General features: G+C 40.3%; 2 protein-coding genes across 4 annotated transcripts in view; one reads left to right on the forward strand and one right to left on the reverse strand.

Annotated features, from left to right (window-relative positions):
* arl15a (ADP-ribosylation factor-like 15a) overlaps nucleotides 1-11,765 on the reverse strand; it is a 108,495-nt gene extending 96,730 nt beyond the window's left edge. The window contains exon 1 of one of the 3 annotated variants that reach the window (XM_034870996.1): nucleotides 11,374-11,765. In XM_034870996.1, the coding sequence (XP_034726887.1) occupies nucleotides 11,374-11,385 (12 nt within the window). In that variant the 5' untranslated portion in view covers nucleotides 11,386-11,765. Of the gene's footprint in view, nucleotides 1-4,622; nucleotides 5,011-11,373 lie in introns of those variants that run through there. The other 2 variants (XM_034870995.1, XM_034870997.1) reach the window with 2 other exon arrangements.
* Nucleotides 11,766-15,508: 3,743 nt separating this feature from the next.
* The window catches only part of snx18a (sorting nexin 18a), a 12,838-nt gene continuing 9,272 nt past the window's right edge, over nucleotides 15,509-19,074 (forward strand). Inside the window, exon 1 of the mRNA XM_034870994.1 lies at nucleotides 15,509-17,405. Within this exon, the coding sequence (XP_034726885.1) occupies nucleotides 15,884-17,405 (1,522 nt within the window). The 5' untranslated portion in view covers nucleotides 15,509-15,883. The remainder of the gene's footprint in view (nucleotides 17,406-19,074) is intronic.

Below are 19,074 nucleotides of genomic sequence, written 5' to 3' on the forward strand. Positions count from 1 at the left end.
GTTTCTTTTTCAACACCAACATTGGAGCTGAAAATTGTTTTATAGCCTCTACAATTTAGAGATACATTTGTCACCACCTAAAAAATTACTTATATGTTCTCGCAAAGCAGTGCACCCCTGCAGATTGTTTCTGATTTGCAATACACATAAAGAAAATCTGCTTTTTTGTGATACTCCTATTGTTCATCAACAGAGGTACTTCAAGATGATCACTATGCCAACCTGCAGTCCTGCTCTCTCTCTAGAATATAATAAAAATGGCTGTCAGACACTGAACCAACTTGTCAAACTATATATTTTTTTAAAGTCCTATTTAAATAGGATAAAATTGCATTTGACAAGTTATTATAATTTACAACCGTTTTACGTAACTAGTAGGCATGTACGATTCAGAAAAAGTCACAATTTGACTCAAATCCAAAACATGTCTGGATGCACAGTCTGTAAATGTAGTTACTTTCCCCAAGTATGTATGTACAGTACATACACACATGTATATATCCACTCACACACATATATCAATATACACAAATACACACATATACATATATATATACATATATATATATATATATATATATATATATATACATACATACACACACACACACACACACACACACACACACACACACACACACACACACACACACACACACACACACACACACACACACACACACACACACACACACACACACACACACACACACACACACACACACACACACACACACACACACACACACACACACACACACACACACACTATTCATTTCATAACCAAATTATTCATGTGGATTTGTTTGTAAATTTAACATCACTGTTGTTCCATGTGTATGTGTATGTTGTGTGTGATGTCTATAAGCTTCGGGAACCTTGAATTTCCCCTTGGGGATCAATAAAGTATCTATCTATCTATCCATCTATCTATCTATATTGATATTGCAGTAGACACACAATAAAAAGAAAAAAATTATTGATTTTTGGAATTCTATGAATCGATTTTGAATCGCGATTCGAATACGAATCGTTTTTTTGCACACTTCTAATAACTAGCCTAGCTGCTACACACCTATTTGAAATGAGGTAGCACACCAGAGGGCATACAACTGGCAACACCTATGGAAATACTCCATCATGTAAAATGCGCCCTTGTTTGGAAAATTTTGCATGCATATTTCCAAAACAAATGAAACTGTTCACACAAGAAAGTCAACGCCACAGCTCCAGGTACACCATGGTCAATCATTTGTGTTTTCCCACTTCGTAGACTCACCAAAGGGTCTTTTGAACTTTGAAGCCATTAGGCAATGTCTACCAGTTATTCATCCAAAGCCAACAAGGCTGACCAACAGTGGTAAAAGAGCTAGCAGAAAAAAACAGAAAAGGAGACTGGGAATGATCACAATCACAACTCTCAGCCAATATCATATGGGTGAAAAGATGAGGAGGTTGCGGATGAGTCACAGCTGGTGAGTGGAGACAAACATGTATCAGCCCTGTGGGAAGAGAAAAAGGTAAGTCCAATGCAGGGATACAGTACGGAAACCCAGGAGACGAAGGATCCAAAAGAAAAAACAAAATATCCTCAAAACAACTCCCAGCCTCTCAGGTGTCAAACACAGCCTTCAGCTAAAGGCTGATGAACGGAACAGGTAAAATGATACGGAGACACTGGTGTTCATTCAGAAGAGAGAGTACGGGGCGCCTGGGTAGCTCTCCGTGGTATGTGGCATGTACAGAGGCTCTGTCCTTGACACACTCCGACCTGCGGCCTTGTGATGCATGTCATTCCCCCTCTCCCCTTTCAGGCCTAAGCTGTCATGTCAAATAAAGGCCTAAAATACCAACCAAAAAAAGAAAGAACAAAAACAATACAGAGTACAAAAACTACAAACTTGGGTGGCAATAGCTCAGCCCATAGGAAGTTGGGTCGGGAAGCAGAGGGTCGTTGGTTCAAGGACCCGAACGGACAAAAGCCCAGAGTGTGGATCGGTAGCTGGATGGATGCCACTTCACCTCCTGGGCACTGCCAGGTGCCCTTGAGCAAGGCACCGTCCCCCCAACTGCTCAGGGCACTGGTCCAGCTGGCAGCCCACTCACTCTGACATCTCTCCATTTGTGCATGAGTAGGTCCTGAGCATGTGTGTATTTCATGCCTGTGTGTAGCGATTACTAACAAACAGAGTGTAAATTGTAATTTCCCCACTGGGGATCGATAAAAGTATAAATTGTTTATTAAGTATTTTTTCATTATTGCAGAAATGTAATTTAGGCCAAGTTACTGAGATAACAATCATGAATTTCTCTAGAACTGACAAATCAATGTAGTTCCTTTTTGTTCAACGAGCCCTGCGTGGAGGTGCTGCTGCAGCATCAATGTTATTTCAGGTTTTAGGTAGTGTGCAACAAAGTTACTTTCAAGTTAATTTAGCATGAACCAGCCTTTAGACTGACGTGGCCAGGGCCTGGGGAGCAAATCAGTGGAACGGCCATTTTCCACTCCATTAATAACAAAATGAGGTGACCACGAAGTGCCTAATACGATCACTTACACCCTTAATGGTTAAAGCATCCTGCAAAGACAGGGTCCAAAGAGCAGTAGCTATGGTAACCACAGCACATGGTCACTAATGTCCCCATGGCACCTACTCTTACCAAGAACTTAACCAAAATCTAACTGAAGTGTTGTACTGATCTAACATGCTCTGATATCAGCTGACTTTTGTGTCAGAAATTTACACATAAAGTTCAGTACATACTGTATTTTTTTGTTTTGTATTTGCATATTTGTGTAGATTGTCATACAGTTCCAATTTTCAACAATATAACTTCAGTATCGATTTAAAATATAAAAACAGATAAAATATGAGTGTAAAAGTTACAGTGCGGTAAGATATGAACAATATTGAAAGAACGGCAGCATCAAAAAGAAAGGGGTTCAGCTTTGATTTAAAAAACCTGAGAGAGTAAAGGCCATCCAGATTTTGACAAGATTTGGAGTCAATAAGCTTAAACAGCAAAGCATACTGTAAATCTGATGTGTAATGATTGATGAGTGATCAGGCCAGTGTATAGAAACAGGAAACGCTTTTCTGGATTTTTCCCAGTGGCATAGCTCTTGCAGCATCCCCACTACCGTCAAGAAATGAATATTTAATTGGGCCTGTGCAATATTCACACATTCTGCGATGTGCAATAACACTGTGATGACGGTAAGCCTTGCGATAAATAATCAAATATTGAAGTGTGCATCAGCTATAGTTTTCCTACGTAAAACTGTTTGTTTTTAAATTTAGAACCAGATTAAAAATGTGTATTTTAACTATAACTCGGCTAAATGTTGTTGTTTGTAGGGTAGCATCACTATTAAACTTATTAATATCTCACTGGAAAACATTTAAAATGTCAATAAAAACACACACACACACACACACACACACACACACACACACACACACACACACACACACACACACACACACACACACACACACACACACACACACACACACACACACACACACACACACACACACACACACACACACACACACACACACAGAGAAATTAAAATACTGAGGGAAGTTATGAAGATTTGTGAGATTTATAGTAATTTATCCCGCCCTCTGTCCTCCTCCCTCTGCCGAGGTGAATCAGGTACTCAAACCTTCACCGCCAAGGTCCGACGACGTCAATGACATGCATACTGATTAACCATGTGGGAGTATTCCTAAAAGGAAAAGAGGGAGGAGGGGCTGGTTTGTCTTTCAAATTAGTGTAAAAATGATAATTTTTTGGTTACTTTTCTTGTTATTTTTGGGGTGACATTCTTGGAGGTTCTCAATGCTGTCCCCCAAAGTTTTGTTCATGCTTATCTACCTTGCATGGACCCGGCGGCTTGGCCGTGTATAATCACAAACTATAAATCTCCATGTTGCACCGCCATGTTTGTATAGTGGCCCACAACGGACCAGTCAACCACTAGGCTTGTTCGAGATGAGCCAGGTCCGCGCAGAATTGATCACCGGAGACTCAAGTTTGTGGCTCTAAGTGTCGCGATTTCGGTTTTATGTTGTATATAACCCCTTTTAATTATCAAATATATTTTCCTGCAGTGTTATTGATGTTATTGCTAATCAATCTCACACAAGTGTCATTGCAATAACAAAACAAAAAAAACTTTAACACTACTTCCACTATGGCCTCTGCAGCATAATATTCCAGGATCCATTCATAACTACACTGAACTTAAGGCTGCCTGAACTACAACCATTGACCAAGCCAGTAGCAAGGAGCTGCAGATAGAAGAAAGAGAGACCATAAGCTATCTTGGAGTAAAAGGCTGTTTCTCTGAGAATAGAAACAAAGACAGCTTGTAGGTTTAATTTAAATCTCACTGTACTGACGTCCAACTGTTCCACCTTAATATTGTGTTAACACCCAATTGAATAAAACAAAGCATACTCTTCATTCAGTGAACAAGCAACAGAGAAGCACTGTTGTTTGGGTCTGCTGACCCACGGTGAAACCAACAATTTTCAATTCAACACACACAAAACACACCACATCCCTGCCTTCTCTAACAAACAGATAGCCGCATATATGGATTTTCTTACCGTGTAAAGCCCAATCCTGCACAAGGCAAGGGAGAGCTGCATGTGCTCCGACATTGTGCTCAGCAACCAGCGTAACCCCCGGCAACAAACACACCAAGCCTCTGGAGTAAATGAATGGATGGAGGAGAATCAGGAGTAGCTGAGCACAACATTGTCAACAACATGAGTCCAGCCCTTCAATGTCTCACTGTCGGCAGCCCATATCCACAAGCGTTTTCCTTTCAAATGGGAGCTTTGCAGATGGGTTTTGTAAGCGGCGAGGTGAGCATAATTGAAGGTTGTCTTGTGTTTACTCCCCGTATCCATTGACAGAAAGATAAAAACACTATCGCCACAAAGATCAGCAGACGGACACAAGCTTGAGATTAGTTAGTGGAGATCTTCCTCTCCACAGGGATTAAGGGCTCAGTGACTGCTAGGGATCCAGAATGAGACTACAAATTGGATTAGTCACCATTACCCACCCACACACAATGCCCATACTGTACGGATACATTCAGGAAGTATGAAAACCATTGCTTTCTGCATAGAGGAAGATGAAGGGATCGACCACTGGAGCTTACAGCGGTCATGGAGATTTCAATTACTGTTGTGGGGCGCTTCGTCAGTAGTCTTACTGTTCAGGGTGAACTGTGGGCCGTGTTCAAACTCCTTGTTTTGGTATAGTAATAGTTGCTGCAACCACCCGCTGACTAATGCAGTTTTAATATAGGTTACTCAACTGTAATGCAATAACGGTACATGACAACTAATGACATCATGAAAATGTAGCAGAGAATTCAAATTGACGATTCTTTCTGCAAACATTCTATTACTGCATGCAACATAGAATTCCAGTTTAATTACATGTAAGCAAACTAATTCATGTTTGGATTCCACCTAATGGGATTTTGCAGTAATTCAACGTTTGAAAGCATCAAGAGTGTTTCAAGTCATCTGCTGACCAATTTAACATTCATTTTAGATCATTTAAAAGACGCCAAAAACTGTGCACCCACTTGTCACTCAAACTACAACATATAGGCTTATATTTAGTATATTCTTTTTTGATTGTCTATAGTGTCTGATTAGGATCTAGGCTGTTGCATGACTGTCCACCCAGGGAGAGGGATCCCTCATCAGTTGCTCTTTCTAAAGTTTCTTCCATTTTATCCCTGTTAAAGTTTTTATTTGGGGGAGTTTTCTTATCCAAAGCGGAGGACACAGGGTGTCCTATGCTGTATGTATTGTAAAGTCCTTTAAGGCAAGTTTGTGAGATGGGGCTTCATAAATAATGAATTGACTCAACACCATGTTCTTGTTTTTCATCTGGTTTAAAACCCTAACCACTGGGGCAACTTGATTTGCTGAGGACCAGAATCACGGAATCAGGGTGGGAAATTAACTTTTTGGCCCAAAAAAAGTGCCCAATTCTACCAGCCACTTATATTTTTTATGAGACACTTTTTCCGGAATTCAATTGTCACGATTGCGAGTTTCTGTTGTTAGAGTTTCCATTTTTATTTTGAAGTCTCTGTTTTTCTCCCTCTTAACACTACCTCTGGACACTTTTTGTTGTGAGTTTGGTTGTTAAATTCCTTCAACGGTGCATCTGGGACCAAGCCTCACTAATTCCGTGAAAGATCCCTAACATCAAATTTACAAAGGAAAGTGCATTAGCATATTTTGAATTGGTTCAATACATATTCTTTTATTATAAATCGATATTTTATTAATATAGGCAAACAAAAGAGCAGAGCAGATGGCCTTTATTGCCACACTCTGCTCCTAGGGTACCGTCTTTGCCAGCTGTATGGCAGTGACCTTGATCTGACTCGTGGTCTTTTATTGCCTCTAATTAAAGGTTAGATGTTCCTCTAACGAAAAAAATTAGCATTTTTTGACAATGCGTAGGTGCGACTGTACAGTGCATGGACTGGTCGTTGGGAAGGTAAGCTAACCAGTCCCTTGTTCGCCCTTTGCCTTCAATGTGCCACGCGTTGGAAATGTACATTCTCTCTTTCTTTACTTTGCCTTCAACAGTTTGTACATCATAGCTACTGCAAACTCTGCCGCGGGCCTCTTAACACCAGGGATATGTCACCACATTTTTTTTAACTGATAATTTTCTTTTTTGTCTGTACCTCAGCTCAGCTATATGTGTCACGGACTAGCGCTGAATTCCACTCCACCCGCCACTGCAGCTGGTATACAAGGCAAAGTCACCCCGGCATTGGCTGGGGGCGTAATTCCTTCTTTCTGGGTTAAAATATAGAGAAACTAGATTTGACATATTCACATAGTCCTTTCTCTCTCCATGTCTCAGAAAAAAAGAAAAAAACTTAGAAGAATTAAAAGCCTTTCGAAATCTCATCCAACACAGTGCATTCCATACTCAGTACAGTTTGTACAGTAGATTCATTCTTTTGTTATGCAACACCTCAAGTAACAAGTCAGTGTACGGTAATAGCCTCGTTTGCCAGTAGTTTATTCAGTCTGTCTGTAGTAATATATGCCTTCCTATGAAAGGTTTGAGTCAGTGGTAAAGCTCTAATTATTAAACTGCATTTGTTTATGGCTTTAATGGGCATATCCCATAAACCTTCAAAGAAAAACAAGAGCAGAATCAAACCAATGACAATAAAACCCTTCTCCTGTCCATGTCCTTCATATTTGTTTTTCTAGTGACGAAAAACAATGACAGTGGTTATGACCTGAGAGAATGTAAAGAAAATGAAATACAATTATAAAACAACATGAAATGGTTCACTAAGGCCTTTTCCTAGCACTCTCCACAGACACCGGGGAATCACTGAAACGAGCTAGCCAGCAGGCAGAAAAACCTGGCTGACATGCTGCTGGCAGCTTAAGATCAGGGACGGGGCTTCAGGAATGCTGTGGAGCTCACAATGGTATTTCACAGTGTAGTTGGAGGCTTTGCACTTTGAATTAAAGGGCAGTTTTAAAGGAACTATGGCCATCTTAAGCAAACTTTAGGTTAAATCAATTTACATCCATTCAAACTGAAACCTGAGTAAACCTGCTCTCACCACTGGATTAAGTAAATATTTGTGTGATAGCCATCCACGTATAAAAAGCCCAATTGTTGACATATCTTGCAAGACTTTTGGTGCGCTTATCTGCATACAATAGGTCATTTTTGTTTGCCTCCGAAAAATAGAGCTTGGCAAGGACAGACACCATTGAGGTGTGGAACACGGTCAGATAGGGGACACAGCTGAGTGGAAAAGTAACAGCAGCCTTCTATCCCATAGGCTAACAGGCTGGATTCAAACACAGCCAAAAAACCTTGCATCCACTCTCTTCCGTCTGTGTGATGGTGGTGAGAGCCTGCTGTGTACCCTTGGACAGCGGATCTGCGCTGAAATACAGTTGGTCAGCCAAAAACACATGCACGCTTCTAAGACAATTTCTTTTCATGGAGGTGTGAGCTTAGTGCCAACTGGATAAACCGAGTGGTTTAGCACATAACTGCCCCAGGTCTGCTCCGGTCTGGGACATCACATCGCTCTCTTTCCCTTTGTGTCCTGTCTGCTATCTGATAAAGGCCATAAAAATGGTATGGTAAAAGTTGTTGCTGCAATTCTACTGCGGAAGAACAACAACACCAACATGCTCAAACTCCTGTAAGCTAGTTACAGGAATCATAAAACGTTTTCCTTATAATGATAGCAATCATCAGAGGAGATCTCACATTCCGAATGATGGTTCTTCAATGAAACTCCACATTTTACTTATCTTGAGAATGTGTCTTCTTCATCCAAAACTGCATATTAAGGGTTTAAGGCCTGACCATTTTTTACAGAATGTTTTTTTTAAATGAAGAAGAGTACATAATGTAATTTTAATGTTCTACCTTTTTCAACGCTATCTAATATTGGTATTCTGTGTGAAAACTACAGAGGTCTCATGGAAACCTTCACATCCTAATCCTGCGATTCCAGCCCAAATGAGGGCAGATTATATAATTAGTGGATTATGTTACTGGTTGACAGAACGACACCTGTTTATTATTAAGCATCACCAACATTATAATGTTGTAATGTTCTCAGGGCCAGCTAGAATTTATGTTAGGAGTGTACGATTCAGACAATGTCACGATTTGATTCAGTATCGATCATCTATTCAAAAACTATTCTTGGTTCAAGCAAAACTATTCACAATATGTAAATAAAGTTACTTTTCCTATATGTATGTATGTATGTATGCATTCATTCATATCCATCATATTCATGTTGATTTGTTTGTTATAAGATCCTGTTATGATGTATGTGTATGTTGTGTGTGATGTCTCTAAGCTACTGGGACCTTGAATTTCCCCTTAAGGATAAATAAAGTATATATCTATCTATCATGTGATTGCAGTAAACATACAAAAATCTTTTTTTTTTAATAATATTATTCGATTTTTGGAATTCAATCAATCAATTTTCTCTATTTCCATATAGTTTGAAGTCAATGCCTGGTGGTTTTTGTCCCTGAATCTTTGGCATTTAATTTCACAAAAAACATACAGGTTGCTCTCCAACAGACAGTGACAATGATTAGTTTTTCTAACCAAATTTGTTGATGCAGATCTGGCTCCCTTTAGGGCAGAGCTACTAGAATGACCTGAATGTGAGTCCACCTGATGGTTTAGTCACTCCTAATAAATAATGACATAATGAATAGCTGGTAATCTCTTCAAAAAAAGGCAAATGTTGTCTAAAATTGAAGAAATGGCCTACAAACTGTGCATTTGCCTTCAGCAATTACTGAGCAAGAATAAGGCAATGGAAAAGTTGAAGAATAAATATGACCATAAAAGTATAACAGTGTTAAGCAATATCAGGCAAAGTACAGCCTCAGGAGAATAATGCTTGCTATAGGTTCTGGGCATGGGATTTTTGAAATTAACAATACAGCCAATGTTGCCCCTCTTTGTGATGTCAAACACAACACATTGAATCTGTCCTGTCTGGTGAAGACAGCAACAAGTTAGGGTACAAGAGCTGGTCACACAGTGCACTTGTAATTTTGTAAGGCTGCGTCATGGCAACAGCTAGCACCAAATTCCTCTGTTGGTGCTGCTGTTTTGTGCTGTCTTTTTTAACACTATGCTGACCATGCAGGAGTACAGTCCTTTAAAGTGCTCCAGCTCCCAGTTGAAACAGAATCCACCATAAACCTGATCTCTACTACAGTCATAATTCAACCACAGTTATTACCCAGCCATATGCAATATCGGTGTACTTCCATTCCTGTTCATACCAAAACCCCTTTTAGGTCTAACCTAATCTAAAACATTAAGCAAAAGCATGAACAGGACATAGGACTACCATGATCTATCAAGGGTTTAGTGACAAGTTTTGATCGATTCATAGGGAAGAGCGAGATGTAGTTTTGGCCCGGGTCTTGTGCCAGGTCTCCAGTGTTGCACAGCAGGTAAGGAGGCCCTGTGCCTATTGAGTGCCTGACCTCAGAGGGCAGCCAAGCACTCGGCTCTAACAGTCTACAGAGTTACAGCTGGTCTTTCCACAGAAAACTGACTGTTACAGAAAACCTTTCATCCTTAAGTAAGTAAGCTAAAAAATGTGTTTTTCTAAGCAGTGTTAGCGGTTGTAGATTATTGCACTTTGCCAGGAGAAACTGGAGACAGCTTGAGGATAACATTAATTTCTATTATTTCCCTCAGTCCTTCAACAATAGCTCCTGTGTTTACTTTTGGTACCAATTACTTGCCATTAGCATGGAACTGAGATTACAGAATAACTCATGTAAACTATGACTGAGCCACTTCGGTCCCTTTTTGTTCCCGATAAAAAGTGTTACTCCAAGGCCTTTAGCCACTGACAAGTCGGACATTAGTTTGCATTAGCCTAACTATTGCATAACTGTTCATGGTACCAGTTGCTGGATACTTTGTAAAATTGCCTCAAGAAACTTCTCAAATGAAGTATAAGTTCAAAGTTCAAAGTTCATTTTAGGTCCAACATCTTGGGAGGCCTATCATAAACAAGCTCAGAACACTGGGTGGGAAAGTTCCTCTGCATTTCACACTGTCCCTCTGTCCCCAGAGACAACAGCACAATATCTGTGTACTCTACTTTCCTGTGGCTTTATAAATCCCCCAAAAAAGCCTTCAGTTACAGCTTCCTCTCTATTGTTACACTTTTTCAGCAGCACCCATCCCACCCATTCAATATGTTGAAAATGACCCTAAACCGTCATTTTCAAGGCTATGGCTGACAGTGTGACTGTAATAATTATTTTGGTCACACGGTATTACAAATGTACAGAGGACTAACATCACAAACTAGTGAAGGTCTCACTAACAATAACTCTTGACTCCAAATAGCCTAATACACACATAAAGTGCAGCTTTGTCCTCGGCAGCAACAAGGAGTTTTGTGGAAAATAAGAGCTTCGTGCTACATACATAACGTTGGAGACATAACGTTACATAACTTAGCTAACTAACAGGAATTCAACGGTGTAAATTAGCAAGTTTTCTGTTTAACAGGTAAACGATAGGAGTCTGAGTCAACCAGTTATTTCTTGTTCACATGACACTGCTGACACTGCAAAAGCTGCAGGCGATCCCTGAGACATTAGCATACAACAAGAACTGGTATGACACCTAGCCTAAGAGTTGAGGGTCACATAGCTGAGTGACATCACTATCTGATGACCAGGGAGCACAACTGGCAAAGAAACCAAACGTCTTTGGACGTTTATTGGAATAAAACAGCATTTACACTCAGTTACTTACCAGATAATCCATGTACTATCGCTGACCAGTCACAGCAGTGCGAATTGTCTTTGTAGTAATCCCGTTTTGCTTCAATAAGACCCAAATGCAATAGATTTCACCACAAGTTGCTTTGTATTCCCCGCCTTTCGAAAGCCACAGCAAAAATGGAAAAACAGTCTTTGGTGGGTTTAAAAGCAAGGCTTTTCTCCGTTTTCTTCGCCGACAAGACACGTTTAAGCACAGAAACGGCTGAGTTTGTTTGTATCGAGGAGGGCCGCGGGTTACGTGTGTTTTTTTAGGCTAACTAGCCCCTCGTCCACCGGTTGACTTCCAGTTTTTATCACACAATATCAATTGAGTGTTTGGTTGAGGAAACTAGCGAAGCCTACAACGCGACGTCACGCACGTCGTCTTGAGCACGTAGCGTGGTCATGTGACCAAACACATGGTGGCTATTTTCATTCTGAGGAGGAATTGAACTCTTTTAAAGCAGTCTTTGTTAAGATTGAGACAAACTTTTGTGTGTTTCAACTAGGAATTACAAAGCAGCGGACATATGCATTTTTAAATTGTATTTTCGAAGTAAGTTGTGGATCTGATGTGTCAATTGTTATTATTTTTAATAGTAGACTAATATTAATACTCCCCCTCACATTACCCAGTAGAGGAGAGGACTTTGTCCTTTTATCAGTGATGTAACACCAATGTCCAGATCGACAGGGTTAAATCATAAAACATAGTAGAGGTGTGTCAGTGGGTTTTCAAGGGGAGAAGGCAGACCTTTTGGTAATTTGGCAGCATCACTAATATATATGTAGGCTATATGCCTGTATACAAATCCTCCACTTTCAAGTAAACCATGGGCTACATTTTTATAGTGTTAAATACATCCTTTAAACATGTAAAACCTGTAAAATACATATGTATGTGTACATGTACTATTTGTTTATGCATGTGATTGGATATATTTATATACACTTTTTTATAAACATACTTATATCTGTACATAGTGGTCAGATGTTTATTTTTACCTTTGTTTAGCTTTGTGTCCCTGTTTTTTTGGCTGTATGTCTATTCTGTGTAAGTACATAGAGCAGTACAACAAACCGGAGTCAAATTCCTTGTGTGTATACACACATATATACATATGGTATATGGCATGATACTTGTAATAATAAACTTTTATTGCATCCAAATGTATAAAAGAACATTTAGACTAACAAACTAAAGGCAGCAAGCAAAAACATAAAAATGCAATAAAACAGTAGAATGTAAATAGATCAAATAAAAAAATAACTATTTTCTGTAAAATTCAAAAATAGCAATATTAGGTTGTTTCCTAAAGGAATTTACAGAAGTTCAAATTACAAAAATAATGTTATTATAGTACCAAAAATAATTACATTATACACCACTAGGTGGCTCTGTATTGAATCCCAATTGCTTCTATTTTCCATCTTGAACAAGTAAACATCACTCAACTAAAGACTCTGCCCTACACATTCATGCATTTGCAATTTCCCACAGTATTATCAAGCCTAAAGCAGCACAAAATGCAACAACCTGTGACATAATACATTACACAAGACATAATGAATGAACGGGGATGGCACAGTCACAGTTCAAAGACAATATTAGCGTTCCTCTGTAGCACATAGGCCTTACAAACAGATGTTACAGACAGAATACAGAGGACAGGGGAAAGGATGTGTGTTTCTCTGATGAATACAAAACCTTGTGAAGTGTTAATGTGTGTTAAGAGTCAGAACAGCATGTGTGTCATCCTAGTTTTGCTTATGTAGGCTACACTTCCAGTCTTCCTGTAGTGTTCTGCTGTTTTTCTCTCCAAAGAACTAAATAAAAGAAATCTAACTTAAACTAAAGAGAGAGATATGACAGTACTTACATCACTCCCATTAACAGTCTGCACAGAAAACAAACCTTTGTTCTTGAAAAGCCATAACACAAGATAGGAACAAATTAAGAGGATAGAAATTAGCTAGAATGATCTAGTGGGAAGCAAACACAGATACCAGACAAAACAATTACATTTTATAATTATGATTAGGGGAACAGTATGTATCACAAGTCTGCAACTGTGATGCAAGCTGCATACTGATGTGATTCCTGTTCCTTGGAGACCACACTCCTCTTCAATATTTCATGAGACGTGCTGGAAAACTCCCTGAACATAGTTAAGTAGAAACTGGATGTCCTCTGCAAAGGAATAGTGGATGTCAACAAGACACAACAAGACATTTACTTTAATATACAGAATATGTATGTATAAAAGGTGTACAGTTGTGGTGTTGTCTTTGTCTGGATAGCTGACCCAGTTAAATGGTAGTGGGGAGACCTCTGCTGGCCTCTAGTAAAATGCTATGGTTGTTGAAAGTAAAACTGTGGTTTGCATTACATTCTTTTGAAAAAGTGTTTTTATTACTCACATTTTTTTTGCATACACACACATCACATGTTATTTGGAGTTCAGTGTCAAGGGTTGCTCAAGGCCATTCTAAAAAGTGGGTTAGGGACCACCCATCATATTTATGGTCAATCTGCTTTACCCCCTGTGCTACCGGTAGTCCTGCACTGGCATATCATAGCATATCATTGTTCAAATTTCCATTTTAATGCAATATCTTTCCTTACTGAGGTAAAATTGCAACAGCAATAAGGTCAGATGCATCATTATAATCTTTGAGCAATTTAAGAAACATTAGATTAGCATTCCCAATGTTGATTTTAACCAAACTTTACAAAAACTGTCTTTATTCAGATGTTACCATTATAATTATTTGTTCCTTATGTGAAGATGTAAAAAACCTCCTTTATGAAAAAAGAAATAGCCACAAGGGGGCAGTATCTACCAGAGTAAATGGCAGATCATTATTACAGGCCTTGTTGTGTTGTCCTGCACAGAGGAAATGGTCAACAAAACATATTTTGGTGGCTTAAGTTGTGCATATCTGTCTCTGAGTGGTCATTAAAAATGAGTCCTATAACACAAGTACAAACTCAGGTAATGTAACTATTTAGGCTATATTTAAAAAAAGAACTTTCAATTTAGATAAATTTCAGTGTGGTGCAAAAGCCTATGCAATGCATATAGTTCATTGCACATAAAACTCTTTCTTTAAAGCATGAGTTAGTTAGTTGGTCATGAGTTAGTTAGTGGCTCTTTAAAACACACATTGTTTGGTTTTATGGACATATTCTATAAAATAAATTAAAGGTTAAATCAAAAACATGCAGAAGAACGAGCCCTTTCACTGGTATTTGTTATGTTAATGCACCAGTTTTTACAGTTAGGTCATGTGTGATGCATCAACAGCCTTATCCTGTTGTAGCTTGTCGAGGTGATTTTGAATAGGCTACTTTATCTAGCATAGGGTAGTTCAATCTATAACCATGCATTGTTTATTATAGGCTCATTTGGCTCAATAGGGGTTTTGGGCATACTCTTAATCTGAAAAGTACCTAGTAACTACGGGTGTCAGATAAATGTAGCATAACACAGTGGAGTAAAAAAGCACTATATTTTGCCTCTGAAATGTATTAAAGTATTTAGTCATTTTTGAAATGAAATTGCAAATTCAATGTTTAATCATACAACATATAAATCAACTAATAAATTATGATATATTATCATAAGAGTCATTCTGTCATGTCCATGTCTAAGTTAAGATACCAAGCAGTGTATAAAGTAATTCAAATTAGCTCCACATTTACCAGCTGCAAAATTAAAGTGTACACATTAATGCATCAAGAATTAAAATCCAATAATATAATATATATTATTCTGAAATAGACCATTCTGCATTATGGGTATTTTTACCTTTTGGTACTTTAAGTATAATTAGATTTTTGTGCTTTTGTATTATGTCACATCTTGAATGCAGGACTTTTGTAGCAGAGAGAATGCTGTTTGCAAGTTATTTGCAGTTATCACCTTTTCCGCTGTTATCTCCCTGCTCACAAAACAACTCTTCTTAAATGCAACTAACCGATCCCATGGGATGGTGATGCTCGCCTGTGCCATGTTTTTATATTATGAAGCTTTTATATTAAGAGCTTTATGTTGCTCTCTAAGGCGGTTGATGTTGTCTGGGTGGATTGCAGCTTCTTGTAGCTCCGCCCTCGATTATTCAGCCTGCTCGACGTGCTGTTGCTGCAGGCTGAAGCGAGCGTCCTGCTCGGATCGGAGGGAGACTAGAGGAGCTCAGATTAGTGTTGTTGTATCGGGAAATACCTCCGCTGTGGTTTCATAAACTGCAACCTCTTGATTTAAAAAAAAAAACGCCTCCGTTTGCTCTCAGGTTTGACCAAGAGCAAGGACCGCGCATAAAGGGATGTAAACAGGATGTTTTTTTCTCACACTGCGAGAAGTTTGTACGCGCAGTTTGAAGAGTAACGTTAGTTTCGGGTGGGCTGATTGAGCTAGCCCGGCTGCCCGCTGCGCTTCCCTCCTGCCCCGGCCAGCCAGTCACGAGTTAGCCCGCTGTCTTCTTCCAGCTGTTGGGGAATAATGGCGCTCAGAGCCAGGGCGCTGTACGACTTCCACTCTGAAAACCCCGGGGAGGTGTCGGTGAGGGAGAACGAAGTCCTAACTTTGTACAGCGAACAGGACATCGATGGCTGGTTTGAGGGGACGAATAGCAAAGGGGAGAGGGGACTGTTCCCCGCTTCCTACGTGGAGATCCTGAGGAACGACGTCGCTTCCACGTTCAACAACAACAGCTGCAGCAGCACATCTGGGGACACTCACCCGGACTCCCGATACGCCAACATCCCACCCGAAGGTTTGGACGGCTCCTATAAGCCTCAGAATAAAGTTGAGAACTCTTCTAAACCGTCTGCGCCTAGTTTCGCCACTTTCTCAGCCCCAACACAACCACAGCAGCAGCAGCACACTTACCAGCAGGCCAGCCAAGGGAGCGAGGATGACTGGGATGATGACTGGGATGACAGCTCCACTGTTGCAGATGAGCCAGGGACTGTAGGAGGAAGGTATCAAGACTTTGAAGGTAATGGGCCATCTACTTACAGAGTGTCAACATCCTCAATGGCAAGAGGTAATGCACAGCAAGCAAAGAGCTCTGCCACGGTCAGTAGAAACCTGAACAGGTTTTCAACCTTTGTGAAGTCAGGAGGAGAGGCGTTTGTGCTCGGAGAGGCTTCGGGCTTTGTTAAGGATGGGGATAAGATCTGTGTGGTGTTGGGTCAGTATGGTCCTGAGTGGCAGGAAAACCCGTACCCATTTGCTTGTACAATTGACGACCCCACTAAACAGACCAAGTTCAAGGGCATGAAAAGCTACATCTCCTATAAGCTGACCCCCACCCACACACAGAACCAGGTGAACAGGAGGTATAAGCACTTTGACTGGCTGTATGCTCGGCTGGTGGAGAAATTCCCTGTCATCTCAGTGCCACACATCCCGGAGAAGCAGGCCACAGGGCGCTTTGAGGAAGACTTCATCTCCAAGAGGAGGAAAGGCCTCATATGGTGGATGAACCACATGACCAGTCACCCTGTCCTGGCCAGGTGTGATGTCTTCCAGCACTTCCTCACCTGCAGCAGTACAGACGAGAAGGCCTGGAAGCAGGGTAAGAGGAAGGCGGAGAAGGACGAGATGGTTGGAGCCAACTTTTTCCTCACTATCAGCCCCCCTGCGGCTCCGCTCGACTTTCAGGAGGTGGAGAGCAAAATTGACGGATTCAAGACTTTCACCAAAAGGATGGACGACAGCGCCTTGCAGCTCAATGCCACCGTCAATGAGTTTGCCCGCAAGCAGATCACTGGCTTTAAGAAGGAGTATCAGAAAGTAGGGCTGTCATTTAGGGTCCTCAGCCAAGCCTTTGAAATGGACCAGCAGGCGTACTCTACTGGACTCAACCAGGCTATCTCCTTCACCGGGGAGGCGTATGAAGCCATTGGAGAGTATTTTGCGGAGCAGCCCAGAAAGGATCTTGACCCGATCATGGACTTGTTAGCTCTATACCAAGGACACCTGGCAAACTACCCAGACATCATCCACGTCCAGAAAGGTAAAATAACAACACTGTACATTGTATATATTTGTCACTCACTGATTTATCATTTTTTTATGAGGTTGCTTTCACAGGATCCAAGAAATCATGACACCAACCTTAAATGTTTAGTTTAATTTCTTCTAGTCTATTAAAAAACTATTGTTATAGAAAAATTTGACTAAAGGTAAGATGGTTTCAAATAAAAGATATAGTCAGAATATACCCCAAATTAAACTGAACAACACAGGTACACACAATTCCAATTTGAGAACAACACAAGGAGACAAATCTCACTCATCTACTACTGAAATGTTTCATAATTTCAGTGTTCCAGTCAATCCAAATTCACCACAAATACACTTTACGAGATATTAAACATGAAATAAAATGGTACCTGTGGGATCATAAATCTGGTTTCCAAACCTTTCTTTCTACCACAAGTTTGGCTGAGGTTCAATCCACATGTTTTAAAGTAAAGAAATAAGTGTGTTTGCTGGCCGTTACAAGATTGACAATATTATTTGTTTCAGGCCATTTGAATTGTTGTACTTGTCAACAGCAGGCAGCAGTCAGTTGTACTTCTAGCTTATGTCACCTTGCAAAACAAACAGGCCGTGTTTGCATTTGGGTATCAGTTTACATGCTGCTGCCTCTGTTGGTCCCGCCTACTTAATCAAATGGGCGGCACCTGTTTGACTGTGTTTAAGTTTCCATTTACAGAGTGATACATACATATTGTTATTAGTGCCCTGGAGAAAGAGAATGTCCTACCTGGCTTGTTGATCACCCCAGTAGCCATTAGCAATTAGTAGTTACAGGAACATAGTTATAGAAACAGTCCACTTTTAAACACTTCTACTAACTTGCATTCACATTGGCCAAGTGGCCATAGGAACTGACCTTTTGTTATCATAACACAGCTATCTAACCACCACTATGCAAAAAGGGTAAAGACCCTTCCCTGAAGGAAGAGCTAAAAGAGTTACAGGAACTTTGCCCAGATTAACTTAAAAATCCCCAAATTGGTCCAGTTGCAACACGAGAAAAAAAGGGATTCTTTAACGTTATGTTCTAGGAACTGCAAAAATCCCTCCGGTCAGAAAGCAGCTACTGGCGCAAAAATAACATTTGCAGCTAAATCCTTTACAAATGATTGTCCACAAGTTTAGTTGTCTTTGCACAGACAGCCAATGTAAAACTAATCTAGGCCATCCTACATGACCCTAACCCGATGATTGTTCTCATTGTGTGGTAAAATGTCACTCTCATGAGAGGCAACACTGTTATGCAAGAGGCACAGCATTGTAGCATTTGTGTTCAGAGGGAGGCTCTCACTGCTGTTTACCGTTATCACAGACAACTGGAAATTAAGAATCCCTACCAACAGTGCCATGTAGGACACCATATTAATCATGGGATGGACCTGTACAGAGGATGCTGTGAACTAAGCCTTCTCATTCCATGTGTATATGTTCAGTCCCGGTGCTCTAACCTTCTAAAATCCCATGGCTCTCAAATCAGGGTGGGAAAATAATCTCTTCATCCACCGGTCAGAGTCCCCTGAGGTGTCCAGTATTTAAATGACTAAGTACATGGTTTCTTGCCTGTTGACATCTTGGTTTATCATTTGGCTCCTCTATAAACACTGGGCCCATTCGGTCCATACAAGACAACACTGGGGGGG

The sequence above is a fragment of the Etheostoma cragini genome, chromosome 5 (assembly GCF_013103735.1).
Source record: "Etheostoma cragini isolate CJK2018 chromosome 5, CSU_Ecrag_1.0, whole genome shotgun sequence".
Lineage (NCBI taxonomy): Eukaryota > Metazoa > Chordata > Actinopteri > Perciformes > Percidae > Etheostoma > Etheostoma cragini.